Genomic DNA, 19,338 nt, shown 5'->3' with positions numbered 1-19,338 from the left:
CTTTTAATACAGCAGCAGTACAATAATTCAGTGATAACTTAGCTGATTAAAAATAATAAAGCCCCCAAAATAAAAGCATGTTGTCATAAGTACTTATTGTATGCAGATACACTCCTGTATATCACAATGGACTATCTTCTCAAATACTATACTCCCATGAAATTCTCCGTCCAAAAACATTAAAGCATTATTATGGACATTAAGGACACCTGGTCTCCTCCCTTCTAAGCTATTAACAGTAAAAGTTTCCACAAATGAACAACTGAAATCTGAACCACAGTTTCTAAGATCCTCCTGGTTAGCCTACCCCATCAGCTGTGTTCCTCAGGAACTCAGAAAACTTTTACAGATTCTGATTCCAAACCAGAAAGGTAATAGACCATTTCTTACAAATGATTTGGGCAAGCAATTCATACCCTTTTGCTTTATTCAGTAAAGCACTTAATTTAATAAAGCACCTAGTCTAAACTTTTCTGCAAAAGCTCAAATTTTAAAAGACTGCTATCAGGTTTCAGTATAATCACACAATTACAAACGGTGCAGAGTGAAGCGCAGTTTATCTAACCACTGCAGAGAAGAATGATCATAGTTACCACTTCTGATCTCATAAAAGGGAGATATCCAATGCAATGAATAATACTAAGTTGTTTTACAGGTTAATTCAACCTCACGCCCTGTGGCTAGTCCACAGGGAAGAAAAAGCAGAGGTGTAAAGGTGATATAGGCCATCTACAACAAAGCCTTAGTAAGTTTTAAGGAGACAAAGCATGTTAAATTACTAACTCCTTAACTTGAATAACAGATGTATTTAACATAAAGGAGAACGTGACAAAAAATTAAAAACCAGATCAGGGGAAATTAATTTTTATAGTGTTAGTCTGTTAGTACTTATTATCAAAGTATTTGTTCAGGACTTTCAGACATAAAACAGATTTACTGCAAAATAGCTGTTGTTTAAACCCAGTTAGCAACCTTATTTACTAGTAAAACATATAAATGTAGTGATTAACCATCAATTTCTAGAACATTTTCATACATTTGTACAAAACAGCTCTATCTCATCCTCAGCTAAAATAAGCATTTCATCTTCACAAGCAGAACAGAAAAGGACTCTATATATAAACATACATGTGTGTGTATATATACACATACATATATGTATGTATAAGATGAATTAATTCAAGTGCTTATTATGCCTGGTTTACAGAAGTCCTACAGAGTAGGTACACAGCAGAGGCAACACAAGGTTCCCTGTACTGCCTTGCCAAGGGACCTTGAGACTCTTACCCAGAATGACCAATTCTTAAAATAAAGCAGCCTGAACTATTAACAAGCTTTGCTTGGAAAGTGCAGACAGACAATAATTATCTCTCAAAAGCCCAGATTTTAAAATCTTATTCTAGAACAAACAGTAAAAATGCTGCAATGTACCATCCAAGAAAAAAGCAAGCACTGCCAATCTAAAAGGAATCTTTATAATACAGGAAAAAATGCTTTTATTCATCTTTTTATCCCTGGGAGTGAAAGGGTAGTTCAAATTCATGACCTTGCTGCTCTAACTGTCTACAGTAAAGGAGCAGTTACCAGCAGCTGACAAATCCCTTCAGGTACAGGAAAACTGACACTAGGACATACAATGATTAGTGCATTCCTGTTTTAGGATGTTGGAGAAGAATTTGTAAGAATATATTAAAAACAGTAAAATATCATGAATTTCTTGTAGAAGGGAAATTGGTCTTTTAAGCTACAAATTGCAGCAGTGTCTGACAAAGGGGTTATAAAACCATGCACCCTTCCCTAGTACTGTGCTCTACTATTCAGGTGGCTGAAACAGGAGCAACTGAGTTTGATGCCCATTTTAAAACACAAGTTAAACTTAGCTGAACCTGTTGATACGAGCAGGCAGAACAGTAACAGCTTTGAAGGTGGAAGGAAAGCTGCATTTGACAGGCATTATCAGAATACCAGTGGAACTGCATGCAGACATGAACTTTAAAGTGTTGTTCTACTCTGAAAAGTGACTATATAAGAATCATGCCTTTCTTAAAATATACTCCCTGTTTGTATGCAGTTGTATATTGTATGGGAAAAAAGCTTTGCCTTTTCTACTTTTTTTTTTTTTTTTTAATCTGAGGAAAAAACCAAAACCTTCCAATAGTGGCTGATAAACACACCGGAATAAATTTAACAGAACAAATGATTAACTGCAGAAATACATTCTTCAACATTTTGCAATGGTGCACCTCACATGTAATTGTGCAAAGATATAAAAGGCCAGAGTGTGGGAGATGTTAAAAAAAATACTGGATTTTTGTGAAGGCCAAAATATGAAGAGCTTCAATTTCCAAATTCCAGATTCATTTGGCAAGGTAGCAATAAGTTTAGCAGTAAACAGAGTCCACTTTGTGTGGAAGATCAAGAGGCAGTCAGCATGGAAGCCAACAGTGTTGCGTCATTTTTCAGAGTACAACTGTCCATTCTGGCCTTTACACACTGATTTAGTAGATTTTAACAAAATGTTATGCTTAGTTCACACTGCCAAACAATCTAGAATAGATTAAAATCAGTATTTAACAGTTTCTGCTGATAGGGGTAATGCTTTATACTGATTGCAGCTTATTTTCTTAGAATTGGAAAGCCTTTTATTTAGCACTTAATCAAATGTGATGAAACACTTTTTTTTTTTTTTTTTTTTTTTTTTTTTTTTTTTAAGATAATGCCTTCCAAAATTTGGTTTAAGTATAGTTTTCAATAATATGAAAACTATTGTGAAAGTACTGTGAAAAGAAAGAAAGAAAAAGATTTCCATGATAACCCCATTGTCAGATGTTCAGAACTTTCTCAAAAGCCTCCATTTGGGCTGAAACTTTCCATGCTTGGTCTCAGCCCAAAGGTACACTTTGTAGACCTGAAAAAGGAAAAAAGGTAAGTAAAAAAAAAATATAAAATGTGCTGAAACATCCCTTTGCCCAGTTTTACTTCGGATATTCAGCACATAACCATGACGGGGATACTGAACTGTAAATGTAATTAAATTATTTTTAACATTGTTATATACATCACTCACACATTTTTCACTTTAAAAAAGTATATTTATGTAGGCTTTCAGTCTTTATTTTTTTCTGTTTTGTTTGTACTAAACAAAAGTATGGGGGATTAGGTTGCCTACTACATGCACAAAATGTGCACTGAAAAATTACTGAAGCAACAGGCAACTCAATCTCATAATTACCTCCAGTTTCACTGTATAACTTTAGCATCCAAATTTAACAACCACAAATATTGTCAGTGAAAAAAGGGAAAGTTTATCAAGTAACCTCAGATTAGAGGCATTGTCCTCTAAATAAATTGTAGGCTGTGGTGTGGTTTCTTTTTCTTCTTTTTTTTTTTAAACAAAAAGAATATTGAGCTACCATGTCATCCAACTGATTCAAAAATGTCTAAAATATTACTAACAATACGCCTTAAAAAATATACCTGCTAACAGAGAGCCACCACTGACAAAGCCATTGCTACTTCTTTCATAAATGCATTTTGTGTTCCTCCACCAACCTGGTGGTTAATCTCATCATCCTGGCAAAGCATCTGGGCCATAAGACAGCAAGTTTACTGATTCAAAATCACCCTTTATAATATACTGTATTGAGAGCTTTGCTCACTTTTCTATGTCTATCATAGTAAGGGGCAGTAGTGAAAGTTACTCCATTGTTAAACAAAGTTTCATCTTAAAATATCCTTAATAAAAGTGGTAATACACTGAAGTACAAACAAAAATAATGTACCTTTGCTTGTCATAAAACAGAAAGTAACATAACACAAAAAAGAGCAGTAAGTCTTACTGGGCTTTCTATCAGGCCACTTTCAGGGAAGAAAAACAGTTGTTGGCCCGATACTGCAAAATGCTGCGTGCCCTCCACTGTCAAATCAATGAGAATTTTAGTGTGCTCTCCAGCTTTCAGGAACTGGCCCACTTACTCACAAAACTGTTTAACAGCAAAGGTAATGTGACATCTCTTACGCAACATATATTTTACACATAGAAATACATACACACATACAAACAAAAAGTGTTTTTTTGTTTTTTTTGTTTTTTTTGTTTTTTTTTACCTAAATGCAAACTGGATGAGGATCCATGTGATGAAAGTGATGGCGGTGGCGTAAGTGAATGTCCTGGAGTTTGGCTTGGCAGAGGCATGCCTATTGGACTTGGAGAGGAGGAAAATCCCAGACTATTGTAAAATGGCTGCCCTACGGGTGCTAGGCTGCTACTAGATCTTTTGTACAAGTCAGAGCTAGTAGATAGAGAATCTCTCCTTGTGGCACTACTACTTGCAGAACTGCCAACTGAAGAAGAAATAAAAAGACCCTAATTACACACAGTGTCAACTGAATAAAACCTATCCCCAACTACAGCTGGGCAATAACAGATGTGATCACAATAATTACAGCAATCGCTATGACAAAGAATTACTGTGATAACCACACATGCTTTTAAGCAAATCTAAGTGGGTATAAACATACCACTAATAAGTAATTTAATCAATGCCCATGTCTTTCAACATTTCATTCTAGACTTCTCACTATAGTATTGTTGTAGTTCATTTTAATAGCCTGGTTTCAGGCTTTGGGACAAGTAAGAATCTTACAAAATTACAGATTACACTGTCACTTTATATAATAAATGGTTCTAAAAATATTCCCACTAAACTCTTTTCTTGAAGAGTTTTCCACCAGAAATTATTAGTCAGACAGTGATACATGATTTCAGGTAAAAGGCTAGAGACAACATATGTATTTTTGGCTTAAGAGTTCAGAAGATTATCTATGTTACTGTTCAGCTGTTTCTGAACTTCCTCTTGTTTGTGTATCCCTCACCTGTAGGAAAAAAATGACTACTTAAAATTCCCTGATAATTATGGTTTTCAAAGAAGTGTTTGGAAAGATGTTATAAAGTGGGAGTAGGATAAGAAGAGGATGAAGAGCAGAGTGGAGCAAGGAAAATTAAGGTGAAAAACTAGAAATGTAACTTTACTACTACCAGTATTTCTGAAACACGAATTAAAGACTAGAAGCTTAAATTAACAGAGTATTAGTGAAGGACTGGTTATCCTGCACAGCATCATTCAGCAGGGCGATGAACAGTCTAGGATAAATCAGGAGAACAACAAAGTTTTTAGAAATGTTAAATTCTAGTATCTGTTGCATACTAGTGAAATACTATGCTTCCGTAACTTTTACACTTCTCAAGTACCTTCCTACATTTTTTCATGGCGGACACCTGCTCAGGACATATTTTTGGAAAAACAAGTTCAGCCAAAACAATACAGCTGTTTCACAGAACCAGACAAGGAAAGATGCTTTACCCTTACCAAAATAAGCCAGAAACCTATTATTTGAGAAATTAATGCTGTCATGTACTCAGAACAGTGTACTAGCAACAGGGGACCTTTATTTCAGGTACTCTCATGCTGTCTATTTGGTTGAGCTAGAAATCTTAGCAAAATCACAGTACATACAAGTTCAGCAGAGACCTGCTACAGATTCACAGCTGAAAACTCTGAAACTTCTGTCCATATATGACATGTCTGAGATGGCTGAAAAAGCTTTTCCCTGCAATTGCACTTCTAGACTTCTACATATCATTCCAAAAGTGGACTCTGAAACTGCTATCCAAGATCTCATCTTGTGTTCTGGATGTCCACCATGCAGTGTGGTAAGCAAGCTATCTACTGTGAATGCAGAGGGCACAAAAGCCAAACACAAGAAATAGACCAAAAAAGGAAACCAGAACCGGGTGGAGAGTAAAGTCAGACAAAGGAGCCAATAAGGAGACTGCAAGAGAACTGGCAAGGAATTTCAAAACCAGTGGGACTGATGATGAAAAAGAAAGCAGATCTGATGAAAAGCTGTAGAAGGTGTATGCAACAGTGGGGCAAAGAGACTAGAATAGTAAGCTAATGATGGTAATATCACACAGTATAAACCAGAAATGGAAACAAACTGGGGTGGGGGGGGCGAGGGGAGAAGATAGACAGATGTTGCCTGGAACTGGGAAGGACGACATACTAGAGGAGAAGCCAGGAAGAAAGATACTGGACTAACTAGGCAAGGAGATTAAAAAATAAGAGCAGCAAATTAAGGCAACAGTTAAAGGAAGTCTCACCATCTGAGACTAGTTTTACAGGTTCTGGCTCAGCTGATGAGCCACATGAAGGTTAGTTAATATGATACTGATAGATTGTTATTTTTCCAGCTGATTTAAACTAAACAAATTTTAGATTTCTTTAGGGTTTCTTATTCAATTCAATTTCTGCAGCTTAACAAGTTACCATGAACCAGCTGAGCTGCATTTTCACTAAGCTCACCAAAAGAAAAAGCCACAGAAGATAACTGAATTAGCTTATCCCTCTTCACCATTCTCTAAGCTAATGCAATTGGCTTTGCATTTGTCACAAGCCAAAAGTTGGTTTGTAAAGTTGCTGTAGTTCATCTAATTCTCAGTTACCTGTTAAGCTGCAGTAACCTATTATGTACCTAAATCTTTAAGCAGAGTGTATATAACTTAACAATAAGATAGCAGAGGACTGTAAAATGCATAGTAATTTATGTTGTATGTTTACCTGTTTGTTTTCTACTTTACTGTTCATCCTTTCAGCTAGGACAAGCTAACTTTTGCATTTTTTGCAAAGCTACTTTTTATTTCCCTGCAGCAACTGAAAACATTAGCAATGTTTAAGGGCAAGATCTGTATTTCCATCTGTCAGTCTTCATGGATGAATTTCAATTAAAATGCAGCCCTTACACCATACTGAGAAGAGTCCAAAGAAGCTGAAACTTTGGCAAATCAAAAATTAAACTTATTTTTAATTTGTCTCAATGTGCATTAACATCATTTTATCTGTGTAATGCAGCTTATATATATACGTACGTACAGTTCACGAGCTTTTTTTTTTTTTAAATCAGGAAGCATATTTTTAAATTGCTATAAAGCAAGTACAATTTATACTTGGCAGAAGGGCACTTTCAATATACTTATACTCCAATAATACTACTAAAAATACTTTAGGTTTAGATAGCACCTTTCATCAGCACTTCTCAAACTGCAAAAGCACAGGCTTCCTGCTTCCCTGTGGAAACTACCATGCTAATTATATCACCCAGGATATTGCTGCAAGATTTCAGCATTTGCTGTCTATGCTGAGGGCTTTGGGCAAAACTCTGGATCTGACTTTTGCTACAAGAAAAAGGCTTAATCTCCTGAGCACAAAAGTGTGCCAGAAAGGACTAGTCTGCTTCTTGGTAAGTAGATACACAACTACAATTTGTACTGTTTGGATGCCTTTTTGATAATGCTGAATAAGGAGTTGTATGTTTTTAAAGTTCTCTAGAGACTTAAATAGGTGCGTATATACTTATGACCACTATCTCTCAATGAAATGAAACTGTAGAGTAAAACAGCTGCTAAAAGTTCACTGAGAGCCTATAAGCAGTTCGGGACGAACTTAAATTACAAAATACAGCACCTGTAAAGCACAATTACTTTGTAAATAAGATTTACCTTCTGCAGTACTATGGGAAATTATTATGAATCCCCTACACAATTGAGCAGCCTCTACTTTTTTTTCTTTTTTAAATTAAAGATGATATGATTAGAATCTCCTAAGCCACTCCAAACATGGATATTACAGAAGCTCAGTGTAAAACTTGGTTCTGGACTTCCTTGTATTAATTTTGTTAAAGTAAATCATTTTGCAGATTATTTTGTGAAAAACAATACTGAAAAAAATCTCTTTGTTGATATGCAGTTTATCTGATGCCACTTTTCACCTCCACTTAGTTACCAAATGAAAGGTATTATACTTTAACACTGAAGGGCATTTTTTTTCCTTCTTTTTTTCATATACTAAGCTGTCTTGTAATAACCTCCACTTGGGAAATTTCCCTCAACATTTATTTCCTGTGGGGTGTTTTACTTTAAAAAGAATACTGTTACAGTACATAAATTTTCCCCCAATTTCTATCCATCTGCAAGATGCATAAGATTGTAAATACGCTCCACTGATCCTATTTCAAAAAAAAACAAAAACAAATTAATAAGCAATTCAGTGCTGTAACTTATGGATTAATAGTCAATATTCTTCAGAAAAGATATTTCATTTCCCTTACTAACACTTGACCTGCAATACAGGAAAACCTACCTTGTATATTTAAAAATTGTGAGACTAGGAAATAACATTAAGAAAAAAATTTCTGCTGTAAACCAGAAACATGATGGCAATAAATTGTATGTTTTTTAAAAATTATTAACACAAACAGGCTGATAAAATTTGGGAGCATCTGTTGCAATAATATAAGGCCCCAAACTTGTACAGAACTAGTTATGCTTAACTGTATCTCAAGATTAAACCTACTGAAATAAACGAGGACAATTCTTGGGTATTAAAGTCTGTCCAGGGTCACAGCCTGTCCTTTAAAATAAAGTTATGAAAGAAAAACTACAATATTACATGATATTTAGTTTGTCACATATTATTTCACTTTTTCTTTTTTTAAAAAAGTAAGTTTTCCTGACATGGAAACTACAATGAAAGTATGCATATATCAAAAGTAAACAATTGTTATTTTAACACAAAATGCCTGGGGGGGGAGAAAAAAAAAAAAAAGACGACAACAAGCTTACTAAAACAATAAATAAAAGTCCTGGGGCAAAGTATAGCACTCAGCATTGAAAAATATTTTGGAGATATTTATGACTACAGGGTATTCTATAAAAATTTGTCTTTTATACAGAGGCCAAGTGAATTTAAAAAGCCTTTGGTTCTTCCCCCTATATACTTGAATAATCTGTTTTCACATTCTTTTTGGAAATGTATATAATGTATATACTATAATGTGTCTGGATACAGATACATTTTTCTCTTTAACATACCAGTCTCTCAGCATTTCCTCACTATATTAGCAACCTACCTGATGAGCCAAATCCACCAAGTGCAGAGCCGATAGCTGCTCCTAGAGAGCTGCTACTTCCAAAGCCAAGAGATGTGCTTCCTGGTTGGCCAGGACCGTGTGAAAAAAGGGAGCTGCTTTGGGAGTTATTGGTCAAAGAGTTACTGCCGTAAAATGAATTGGACTGTAGGCTACTATTTGTTTGCTGCTGCTGTTGTTGTGGCTGGGCACCAAGTGGCCGAAATAAACCGTTCGTGGCTCCCGTGAGATTGTTTGCTGTTCCTCCAGCTGAAGCAGCTGCAGCTGTAAAACATATGTTTTCAATCATCATAATCACTCGCAAATATTTCTGACTAAAAATTGACTATTCAGATCTAAATCTTATTTTCATGTATCCCTCTTAAACAAGTAGAAATGCACATATTAAAGGACTAAAAGAGACTTTGTAATACTACACAGTCTTAATTATCCAAGGAAAAAATGAAGACAACTATGTTGTACACTAATCAAGGCTATAGAATAGTTTATGCAATTGAGGGAATTTTCAGCGTAAACATAAGACATTACTGTTTGCTGAACTGTGCTTTGATAGCAGAGTTGCAGCTAAAATTTGTTCAGAGTTACCTCCATCTACTAATGTCAAGAGTGAGTTCTGGATGGAGTAAGAAGCTTGTGGATTAACTTAAAATCTAATTTTCTGAACTGATTAGTATGAGACCCTATAACTAAAAGGGGGGGGGGGGAAGCTATAAATTTTTGATATATCTAGTTCTCTGCTATCTAGTCTGTATTTCTCTCCTTGCCACACTTTTCATGAGAAAAGCATAGCAAGGCCTCAGAGCACTCCATCTTCTGCCAGCCGAAGCAATGAAACAATGCTTCCTAAAGGACACCATTTTCAGGACTGCTGGGAAGTGCATGTATATGCATGGGGAGAGGGAAGCGGAAAACGTTAATATCTGACAAGCAACAGCATTTACAGAAACATGCCTGTATGTGTGTAGGGGGCAGGGGAAGGACAGTAAGTCTGATTTGAAAAAGGAAAGCTGCATCTTTGAAAAACAGCAGTGCCTCTCAGAGAAAGGGAGGCAAGAGAATAAGACAGATGTATGGTACATCCTTCAAAACTGGAAATCTTCACAGGATGAGTAAAAACCCATATGAATAACAGAAGATATTAATCAGCTCAAATTAGCATTAAGATTCAATACAGAAGTGGAAAACTCTCAGTGGAAGGTAAAATACTTGCCTGCTTGTGCTGCCGCAGAACTGATTATAACAGGAGTTGAGGCCACCAATCTGACTGGTGCTCCAAGGCCAGTTCTTGCTCCAGGGCCTACTACTAAGGCACCAGTCTGATCATAATAAGCAGTGGGAGCTAGTACTTGATAGCCTACGCAACACAAAATACAAGAGTTAGTAGTACAAATATTCTTAAGTAGTCAGCATTTCTTCTCTTCTTGAAATTTTATGACAATGAGCTACAAGAGGTGGGGGGGAAAACATGTTTCTGCCTTAATGCCTTAGAAAGTCAACTGGACATCAAAAGGAAAAAATAGCAAAAATCTTAAAATAGCAAAGTCTTATTTTGGAATGCTTCAGTTAATTTTTTTTAGAACTGGAAGAACAGCTAAATTTAGAAGTCTAAAGTTGAATTTTATCTTCAAAGTTAATAAAACAAATTTCCAATACCAAAATTTAAAAGGTAAAGGAACAACACAAGTGGTCATATCTAGATTATCAAAACAGCTTCATTTAGCAGTTTAAAATATTTTACATTTATTCTCTTGTACTCATTTGCATATAAAATAAGTGTTGAAATCTGTGTAATTAAAGGGCTAAATTAAATGCAAGTTTGGCAATTCCACACATTCTCTGGCTAAATTACATTTAAAATCCTTCTACAATAATACATTAAGAAAGGAGTGCTCTGTGTCTACATAGGAATACTTGAACCAGAACAAAAATGATCTGCTCCCAGTCAGTTTCACAGAAAACAGATTGTAATCCAAGTATAATTTCAGTCAATTTTGACAGTTAAGTCTTGGAACTCAGAGGAAAAAAGAGAAAGAGGAACTGAAAAAGGAAGAAAAGCAAGCAGTAGGAAGAAAAACAGGCCACAAGACATGAATGAACAAGAGCAAAGATACAAAGAGAGCAAAACAAAAATATATTTTATAGGAAAAGAGCTAAAGAAGTAATTGTAAGGCTCTATTTATAATGATATGGGAGAACTGAAATAAGAATCTCTAAATGGAAGAGGAGCTCCCTTCCTAAGAAAAGGAGCTGATAATGGAAAGATAAAGCTGTCTAATGTTCAGGTTGACTATTATTAAAATACAAAAAAAACCCAAACAAGAAAAATCAAGATAATTTCTATGTTCCTCCCATGTTAAAATATATACTAATGCTATTTAAAAAAGCCAAAATTGCAAAAATCTCACAAACACCTATTTTAGTAAATGTAAGAATCAAGATTTTCCATCAGTCTCCATGCAAGTTCATCACTAGGTCCACTAGAGGACAAAACTGCTCCAGTTCTCTTTGATCCAGGTACGTGTCTGGACACAAAGGCCATGGGCTGTAATTCCAGGTGAGTACCTTAATCACCAGACTCCCAAGTCATATCCTCTCCTTTTCAATTTGTACTACAAGCTGTGAACACTCTTCTGCCCAGGTACCTTGCTTCAAAAACAAAGCTGGTAGCACCAGCAGCCTACAGTCTGGAGGGTATGGTACTCTGCAAAGAAGCTAGAGATACAGGCCCAAAATCTGTCATACTAAGAAAAAAATGAAAATATGAAGGAGGAGACTTGGATATTAACCAAACCCGAGAGGAATGACAGAAATCTAGAACCTTGTGTTCAGTTCCAGGTTCTGGAGATGAATGGACTTGTCCTGCTTATGAAAACTTGTCATTACTATAATTCCAAATCTGTTCTCACTGCTCACTACTTATTTTGCATCCCAGCAGGTTCTACCTTCTCCTTCCCAACATCATCACAGGAAAAAAGTCTTTTTACATAAAGTTCATGTGAAAGTTTGCCTAGTTAGAAGACCGAAAAAAAATGGTCTTATGATGGAATTGAGAAACCGTAGCTATAGGTGGCACCGCCAGTTCCACCTATAAATTGTGCTGTGCTGCTCCACTACCTTCACCGCTAAGACTGCTACTTTCACAAGCTAGGGAAAGGTGGGGCTGACTGCTCTCTGCTTTACTGAAGTTCTGTAAAGAATACAGAATAGGGTATTAGAAGATTATGTGACACAGTAGGAAACTCTTTAAAATACCACATACATTAGCAATATTTAATTATCATCTCTATGTACTCATATCTCTAATGTTACTCATAGCTCATCCAAATGATAACACCTTATTGGTCCTTTCATTTGTTACTGCTATATCATATAAAACCACTTTTTCAGAACTGAGAAGCGGCTAATACTTACCAGTAGTTGCTCTGTCCAACTACCCTCTTCAGATGCTCAAACACGCGGATAACGCTATAGCTACATATGATCATATATTTGCACCCCTTGTGCTCATCTGAAACTAATACACAACATTTTATATAACTTCAGGCCCACGTAATGTAAACAGGCCTATTTTTTCCAATGCCAAATACTGGGAAAGAAAAAAATCAAAAAGATAATTTGCACAGCATTGCAATAATTAAATTTACTGGGATTGGCACTAATTGGAAAAACTAAGATTAATGTATTAGACTTAAAATAATTGAATAGCGTGATTTAGGAATCAAAAATGAAAGCAATTTGCACTTGCCCTTTTGGATTACAAAATGCCAAATTCTGTTGGTACTTACTTGCTACTGTTTTATCTGTGATACTACCCACAAACTGGTGGTTTAAGATAAGTAATAAGATGGAAGGATGGAAGAATGAAAACTGAATACAATTTCCAAATCCGTATACAGAGGAAAATAGTCAGATCTTGGGAACACTGAGAAGAAAGAAGCTGTAAGTTTTCTACATAGGAAGAGAGGGCACTTCAGAGACTTACGGGTTATGCTCCTGAGTGGAGAGAGAGGTGTCAGGATGGTAGTGTTAAAAGGAGCAGAGGTCTGGTAATAATAACCTAAGTTATCCGAATCAAGATATCACCACTAACAGAAGGCCCAAGTTATGTATAAAAACCTGAAGAGTGCTTGCATATTCCTGACTTCAGAGCAAAATTTAAGTCTTCTGCTTTCCCTTTCTCCTTCATATGATATCCTAGAAAATTCTGCTTCTTCCCACCCCAGAAAGGGAAACAGACAGAAGGGAGAAAGTTGGGAAATAACATCTATTATCAAAGATATTATAGCAACTTGCCAGATGATCTTCCTCCTAATTCCTTCTCTCCTCCTGTGCCTATTCAATTTCTTGCTCAAATTAACCCCTATCAAACCTCATTTAAGTGCCTTCATATTCAAGCTTACTGTGGTCTTCCCACTGAGAATAAGAAATAAAGCATACTCTTTGCTTCCTAATCATATCCTAATCATATTTTTTTCCTAAAATTCAGTTGCTCTGTCTACATTTACTGTCTCAAGATCAGTGGGGAATATGAAAATAAACGATCTGGTTTACCAGTACTGTGCTTGCTGAAACCATTTCCAAATGTCTCCAAAACCCCACACTTTGAAAACTTTCCGGATTCTTCTCACACAAACCTTCAATACTCTTCAAGGAAGAGAGAAGGAAAGGAAGTCTGTTCTCTTGGCTCTTACAGACCTTTCTTAGTGCTCCTCTTATCCATAAAATAATTTCTTCAGTATCTTTCACTGGATACTTCATACTCTTCTCACGTATTTCTATGGAGTAACGGAGCTCTGCCCAGATCGCCTACTTCCTTCCATGCAACTTCCCTAGATGATGACAGTTTTAAGCCAAACATGTCAAAGTTTGTCACTTCTCTCTATTAAAGTTAACAACTGTGACACTTCTCACTGCCTACTCAATCATTATGTCCCTTGTTACACTATCATCCTCACACCTCTCACATAACCTGCGAGTCTCTGTAGTGCCCTCCCTATGTAGAAAATACACAGCTTCTTCCTTCTCAATATTGCCAAGATCCAACTATTTTCCTCTGCATACCAAATTGTTGGTATGTATTCAGTTCTCAACCTTCCCTCTTTCCTTAACTGCAGCAACCTTCGCTTCACTCTCCCAAGCTCACTGAAAACCAAACTGCCACAACCTTTTGTTCTGACCAAAATATACATGGCCTTATCTTTGCACCTGTCCTTTCACAAATCAAATTCAGGACTTTTTGTTCTAGCAGTAAATAATTAATTCTACTCACTACAACCACTGTCATTCTCCCAGTACTATAATTCACTGTGTATATCTGCCACAATTACGTTTGATTTCTATTTCGTATTCCCTAGAGGCATGGAATGCACAACCCAATACAATCTCACACTTCAAATTCCTCTAGGTAATAATAAAAAACCACAACGATAATAAATGGAGACTGTTGATTCTCATGTTTTATGCACTTAATTCAGACAATTCAATTTACATGTCCACTTGCATGCTAGGTGCACCGCTGTACTTAATGCTATCACTACATTTGGGTGAATTTAATACAACTAAGTTGCATCTGAGCTAGCCAATACAGTCAATGAAGCCTCCAGAGCAACTCAGCTGACCAACCACTAAGCATCTGTTTTAGGGTAAGTTCAATGGCTCTTTAGTCTCTGTACAGTGACTGTACTTGCTGTATCTCCACTGGGCATAACTGCTCCTTAAACAACTGAGGTCATATGCAGATTGCTACATGCAGACATGTCAAATTGGAGGACACAACTGAGTCCAGCCCTTTCCTGCGATGAGGACACCTTTATTGGTAGAAATGAATGTGTACTGATCATAATATGATGAAATTGGGAATACCCTCTGACTTTGCCTGGCACATCCATTTAATCAAAAACTATCTAATTCTTTTAAAAATTCTTGAAACCGAATGACGTGCTAAATTAGGACGACTGGATGAAAATGTAACTAGATAACTCAAATACAAAATGCATTTCACTTTTGATGATGTTAAAGAAGAGCCAGAGTTTTCCTGAAAATAGACTTACTCCAAAAATTACCAAAAAAGTAATCTGGACAATTTCTCTTTGCATTCAGCAAGAGATATAAGCCTCGTTTAAGTGCTACAAAAACCCCACCTCCCTAACTAATACAGAAATACTTGAACTATCAAATTCGTAGAATAAAAATATCCCGTAGTTGGGATAGTTGGTTAATTTCATTCAACATGAAGGCTGTTGCAGGGGAAAAACACTCAGCTGAAACATCCATTAAAAAAAAAAACCCATTATGGAAGAGGTGAATAATTTATTCATTTATTAGCCTGTGCTGAAGCCAAACTACAAATATGCTCTCCAAAACAGAATACTCAGAAGTTTGAAACTCAATTTGGACCTATGTCTTGCCTTGTAAGACATCCACTCTTTCTTCCTTTGAAAATTTATTTTAGCTTGAAATTAGTACTTACTAAATTTAGAAAAGATTCTCACAGAAGCCCAAATGGCACTGGCTCACTAACTCACAGGATCAGTTTTTTCAAACTCAGTACATGAAAAGTACTTCTCACATTTAAAAAAGTGAGAGTGAGTAATGGTCCACAAATTAGGTGCCATTGCATGTACAGTCTTAGCTCAAAGTTCTGTATTTGTGTTTTTTAAGGTATCCACAGATGTACACAGTTATCCACAAGCAATTCTGCAGGACGTCACTAATACACAATCATACTTCCTAGGATAAAGTTCTACCTGAGAACTGAGATTAAACTTGTTTATAGCTTTTATCATTAGTTATGTAATACCCCTACTCAGACAATTTAAAGGCAGACTATACTATTTTATGCCCCAGGAAGGGACACAGGCTTGTTACAAGACACAGTCAACTCCACACTCTTCAAGCTCCATGTCCAAAGCAAGAACTGATAGATAGCTAGAAATAAAACAAAAAACATAGCAGAACACAGCTCACCCTTTGAGGCTTTTGCTAAGATGCCTACAGCATCTCTGATATGCCTCAGTGCTTGCAGGCCTTCTCTGCTACTTTGGTAAGGTGCAGAGAAATCACTTGAAAGGTGACATGTTACAGATACCAGTGCTTCAGCACTTTGGTGATTCCTCATTTTAGCTGAAAGAGGAAGGTTCTAAAAGCTGAAGTTACTGCTGCATGAAAAGAAATAAAAATTCCAATTATAAAACAGATCAGACAGGAAAAGTACAAGAACCAGTCTGTTCTGCAGCTAGAGGTGTAAAATCTGATCGCATGAGGTGAAGTGAAGAATGTAGTCTTGGAGCATCCAGTAACAAACTATCTCTGATTTCTATAGGTTGAGAGGCATTTTCAAAGCAGTGCTGATGCCAGAGAGAATCTGTACAAGACAAACCCATCTGCAGCTACCACTGTATTTAGTTTAACTACGTTAAGATTAGAGAGGCAAAATTTAACATTCACACTGAGGAGGGGTCAAGAAGTATGCTTAAGCTGTTCTTGTTCAAGCGTACAAACGCCTGGAAATGAGGCTGAACTTCTACTCAACACATCGTGCACTTGTAACACACAGATACTGAGATTCAGAGTAACATTTAAGAACTATTCATTCCCTAGAGAAGTCAGAAGCCCTACGTACTACAAGAATCTCAGGCTCCAAGCCATGGAGTACTTGTATTTAAAAGCTCATCATGATCTTCGGTAATAAAGCAGTAATTTCCTCTTAAATGTCCTAATTTTGTATTTTGAATTCTAGATTTAGTAGTGCCATTAAATGCCACAGGCATAAAATACTTCAGAAAAACAAATTAATATTTCCAGTTGCATCAGAGTAACCATTTAGACAACTTACGATCTTTTAAGGTGGCATGTGGTTGCTTCATTATGTATTAAATTATCCTGTATGTGTAAGGGATATCACAGCTATTTTACATTTATAACAATAAATACAAAGAAAATATTATAAATCAAAAAGGCTAGAATAATTTCTTGGGCTTGGAGAACCTCACGCCAGTATTTTAACCCAACTGAACAACTTAAAACTCTACAAAACTCAATTCTAAGCAGTCCACCATAAATGTAGCAGGATTTTGTTACCTAACTTGGTATCTAATAACACCGAACAGTTTAAAAAGTGATTTTTAGTTCCCTTCATCCAATGATAACATACCTGGCATGCCTGAAGCAAGACCCTGGCCAAAAGCCAAAGCTGGATTTGCTGCTGCAGCTGCTGCAAGTGACTCTGCCTGCTGCCCTTGCTGACTCTGATTGGGAGTAAGAGGGCGTTGAGTTGCTCCAGCACGTAGAACCTACAAAAGAGCAATATGATGCCTGTTTCTCAAAAGGTGACAAAGAAAACCCACTACATGCTACAAAAGATCTACAACAGTTGCTTTATGCATTTGATGTCATTTAGCCTAAATTTAATTTTGCGAATACTCTTTTCTTATTGGTTTCAAGGATATATACATACAAGAAGTAACAAGCATAAACTAGTTTGCTAGCAAATGTGCCGATAAAATACCTCCCCTACTCTGGACAGTACATTTCACATACGTATCCTCAATGTCAGTGAGTATAAAATAATGAAGAAAATCTGCAAAAAATGCATTTAGAAATACATCATCATCCAGATTAACCAAACACTTGTCCTTCCCTGACAAATGTTTTGTTTACACTTCTTTTCAGCCAATTGAATGTAAGCCTGACTACTTCACAACTTGTGGTAACTTGACTAAATAATTTATACTGCCTTGCCAACAATGCTGTAAAAATTCATCCACAAAGCTTTAAAAAGTCACCCAACACTCCATTACCACGCAGCACAAGCTTGTTTTGTGTTCTGACAGCAAATCTTTGAGAATCAATTGGCTTGAAGAGCAATCTAAATGCTTTTAAGTACTCTATTCACCTTGGTATAGATAAGTTTTCCCAGGTCCAAAATAACAAGAAATACAATTACAATATATCCCTACAAAATATCTTACATGTGATTTTTTTTTTTAATCAACTGGATATAAATTTTAAAGACAAAGCAAAAAAAAGAAAAAAAAGAAAGAAAGAAAAGATGATACACATTCAGTTATCAATACAGTTCACTGATAAACAAGATTAGTAGGAGGGAAAGCTCCACTGGAACAGTAAAACAGTGATGGAGTGACTCAGCAACTTCTTCATGATAATTTAAAAGTCATTTCCTATATGCTGAAAATCCTATATTTGAAAATAGCACTGAAGTTAAATGTATTTCTAGTGAAGAAAAAAATTTTTTTTCAAAAATTCAAAAATGTTTCTTAAGCATCTGCTCAATGTAAGATTGTTTTAAAACCTAGGTTCTTCCTTTGGGGCAAGAGGTGATCTGTTCATACTGAAATATAGAGCGGCTCAAAAATTGCATCTAGAGTAACAACAGAGAACTAGTGTCTAAAAAAAAAAATCATTTAGAGAAAAGAATATTCCAACGAGTTCTAGCTATTGCTTACTCTTGATTTGGTTGGTGATGTTGTATTACAATTATTCTGTTACAGAAAATTATTTAGGGTAGTCCTTCTCTCCCATGAAGCAACAAATTTACTGATAGCAGCTTCATATTATTTATTTTGCTACTTTTAAAAAGATGAGTAGAAATGTGTAGTATTGCTAAATTATCGCTAAATGCAACTAATTATTAGAAGTGCAGAAAAACAATTCTCTCTCATGCCTTAAAAAAAATTTCCTCCTGAAATTACTACTCAACCTCTCCCCCATATTAGCTTGTTAGGTTAGTTTCCAGCTTTACATTAATTTTTAAATAACTGTACAGGCAGAATTAGCTACACAGGTTTAAACAAAGCACAGCAAGCAGATTCCAGGAACTGGTTTAATGTACATTTTTTAAAATTGGGATTTTAAAATAAGCCAGATACGTACTATCCAATAAATGAATTTTAAAAGACTGCAATAATTGGTAATGTAAGGAAATTGAAAAATAAAAAGAAATCAAACAGCAAATTCTTTAACATTCGCCTATTACATTTGGTAGAACACAACATTTAAATTATGTAAAATTTTCTGTATGTTGAATTTCTTTATACATGGACACACAAGATGTAAAGGAAGGACTGTAAACACACATCATCTTTATATGAAGGACATACCGGTTGCTGTCCCTGTTGTGCTTGTGATGCTGCTTGCTGATTTGCTGTGGTATTTGCTGCTGCAGCTTGCTGCTGAAATAAATTGGCTGGATACACCCCCCATGGAACACCATAATACTGAGGAGGAACCACAGCAGGACCTAAACCCAGAAAACATTATTATTCTATTTATTGCAGCTAGTTAAAATAATTGCTTGTATTGTTTACAGTATCCCTCTTTGATCTATCTTCTGAA

General features: G+C 35.9%; 1 protein-coding gene across 15 annotated transcripts in view; it reads right to left on the bottom strand.

The window, feature by feature from the left end:
• PUM2 (pumilio RNA binding family member 2) overlaps window positions 1-19,338 on the bottom strand; it is a 72,249-nt gene that overhangs the window by 14,746 nt on the left and 38,165 nt on the right. For 13 of the 15 annotated variants that reach the window (XM_064508369.1, XM_026116658.2, XM_064508368.1 and 10 more), the window contains 5 exons: window positions 19,104-19,243; window positions 17,138-17,276; window positions 10,196-10,339; window positions 8,968-9,249; window positions 4,108-4,344 (listed from right to left, as the gene is read on the bottom strand). In XM_064508369.1, the coding sequence (XP_064364439.1) occupies window positions 4,108-4,344; window positions 8,968-9,249; window positions 10,196-10,339; window positions 17,138-17,276; window positions 19,104-19,243 (942 nt within the window). The remainder of the gene's footprint in view (window positions 1-4,107; window positions 4,345-8,967; window positions 9,250-10,195; window positions 10,340-17,137; window positions 17,277-19,103; window positions 19,244-19,338) is intronic. The other 2 variants (XM_026116661.2, XM_026116662.2) reach the window with 1 other exon arrangement.

The sequence above is a fragment of the Dromaius novaehollandiae genome, chromosome 3, assembly GCF_036370855.1.
Source record: "Dromaius novaehollandiae isolate bDroNov1 chromosome 3, bDroNov1.hap1, whole genome shotgun sequence".
In the NCBI taxonomy this organism is placed as follows: domain Eukaryota; kingdom Metazoa; phylum Chordata; class Aves; order Casuariiformes; family Dromaiidae; genus Dromaius; species Dromaius novaehollandiae.
The sequence above is the reverse complement of the archived record's forward strand: the minus strand, read 5'-3'. Positions and strand labels throughout refer to the sequence as shown.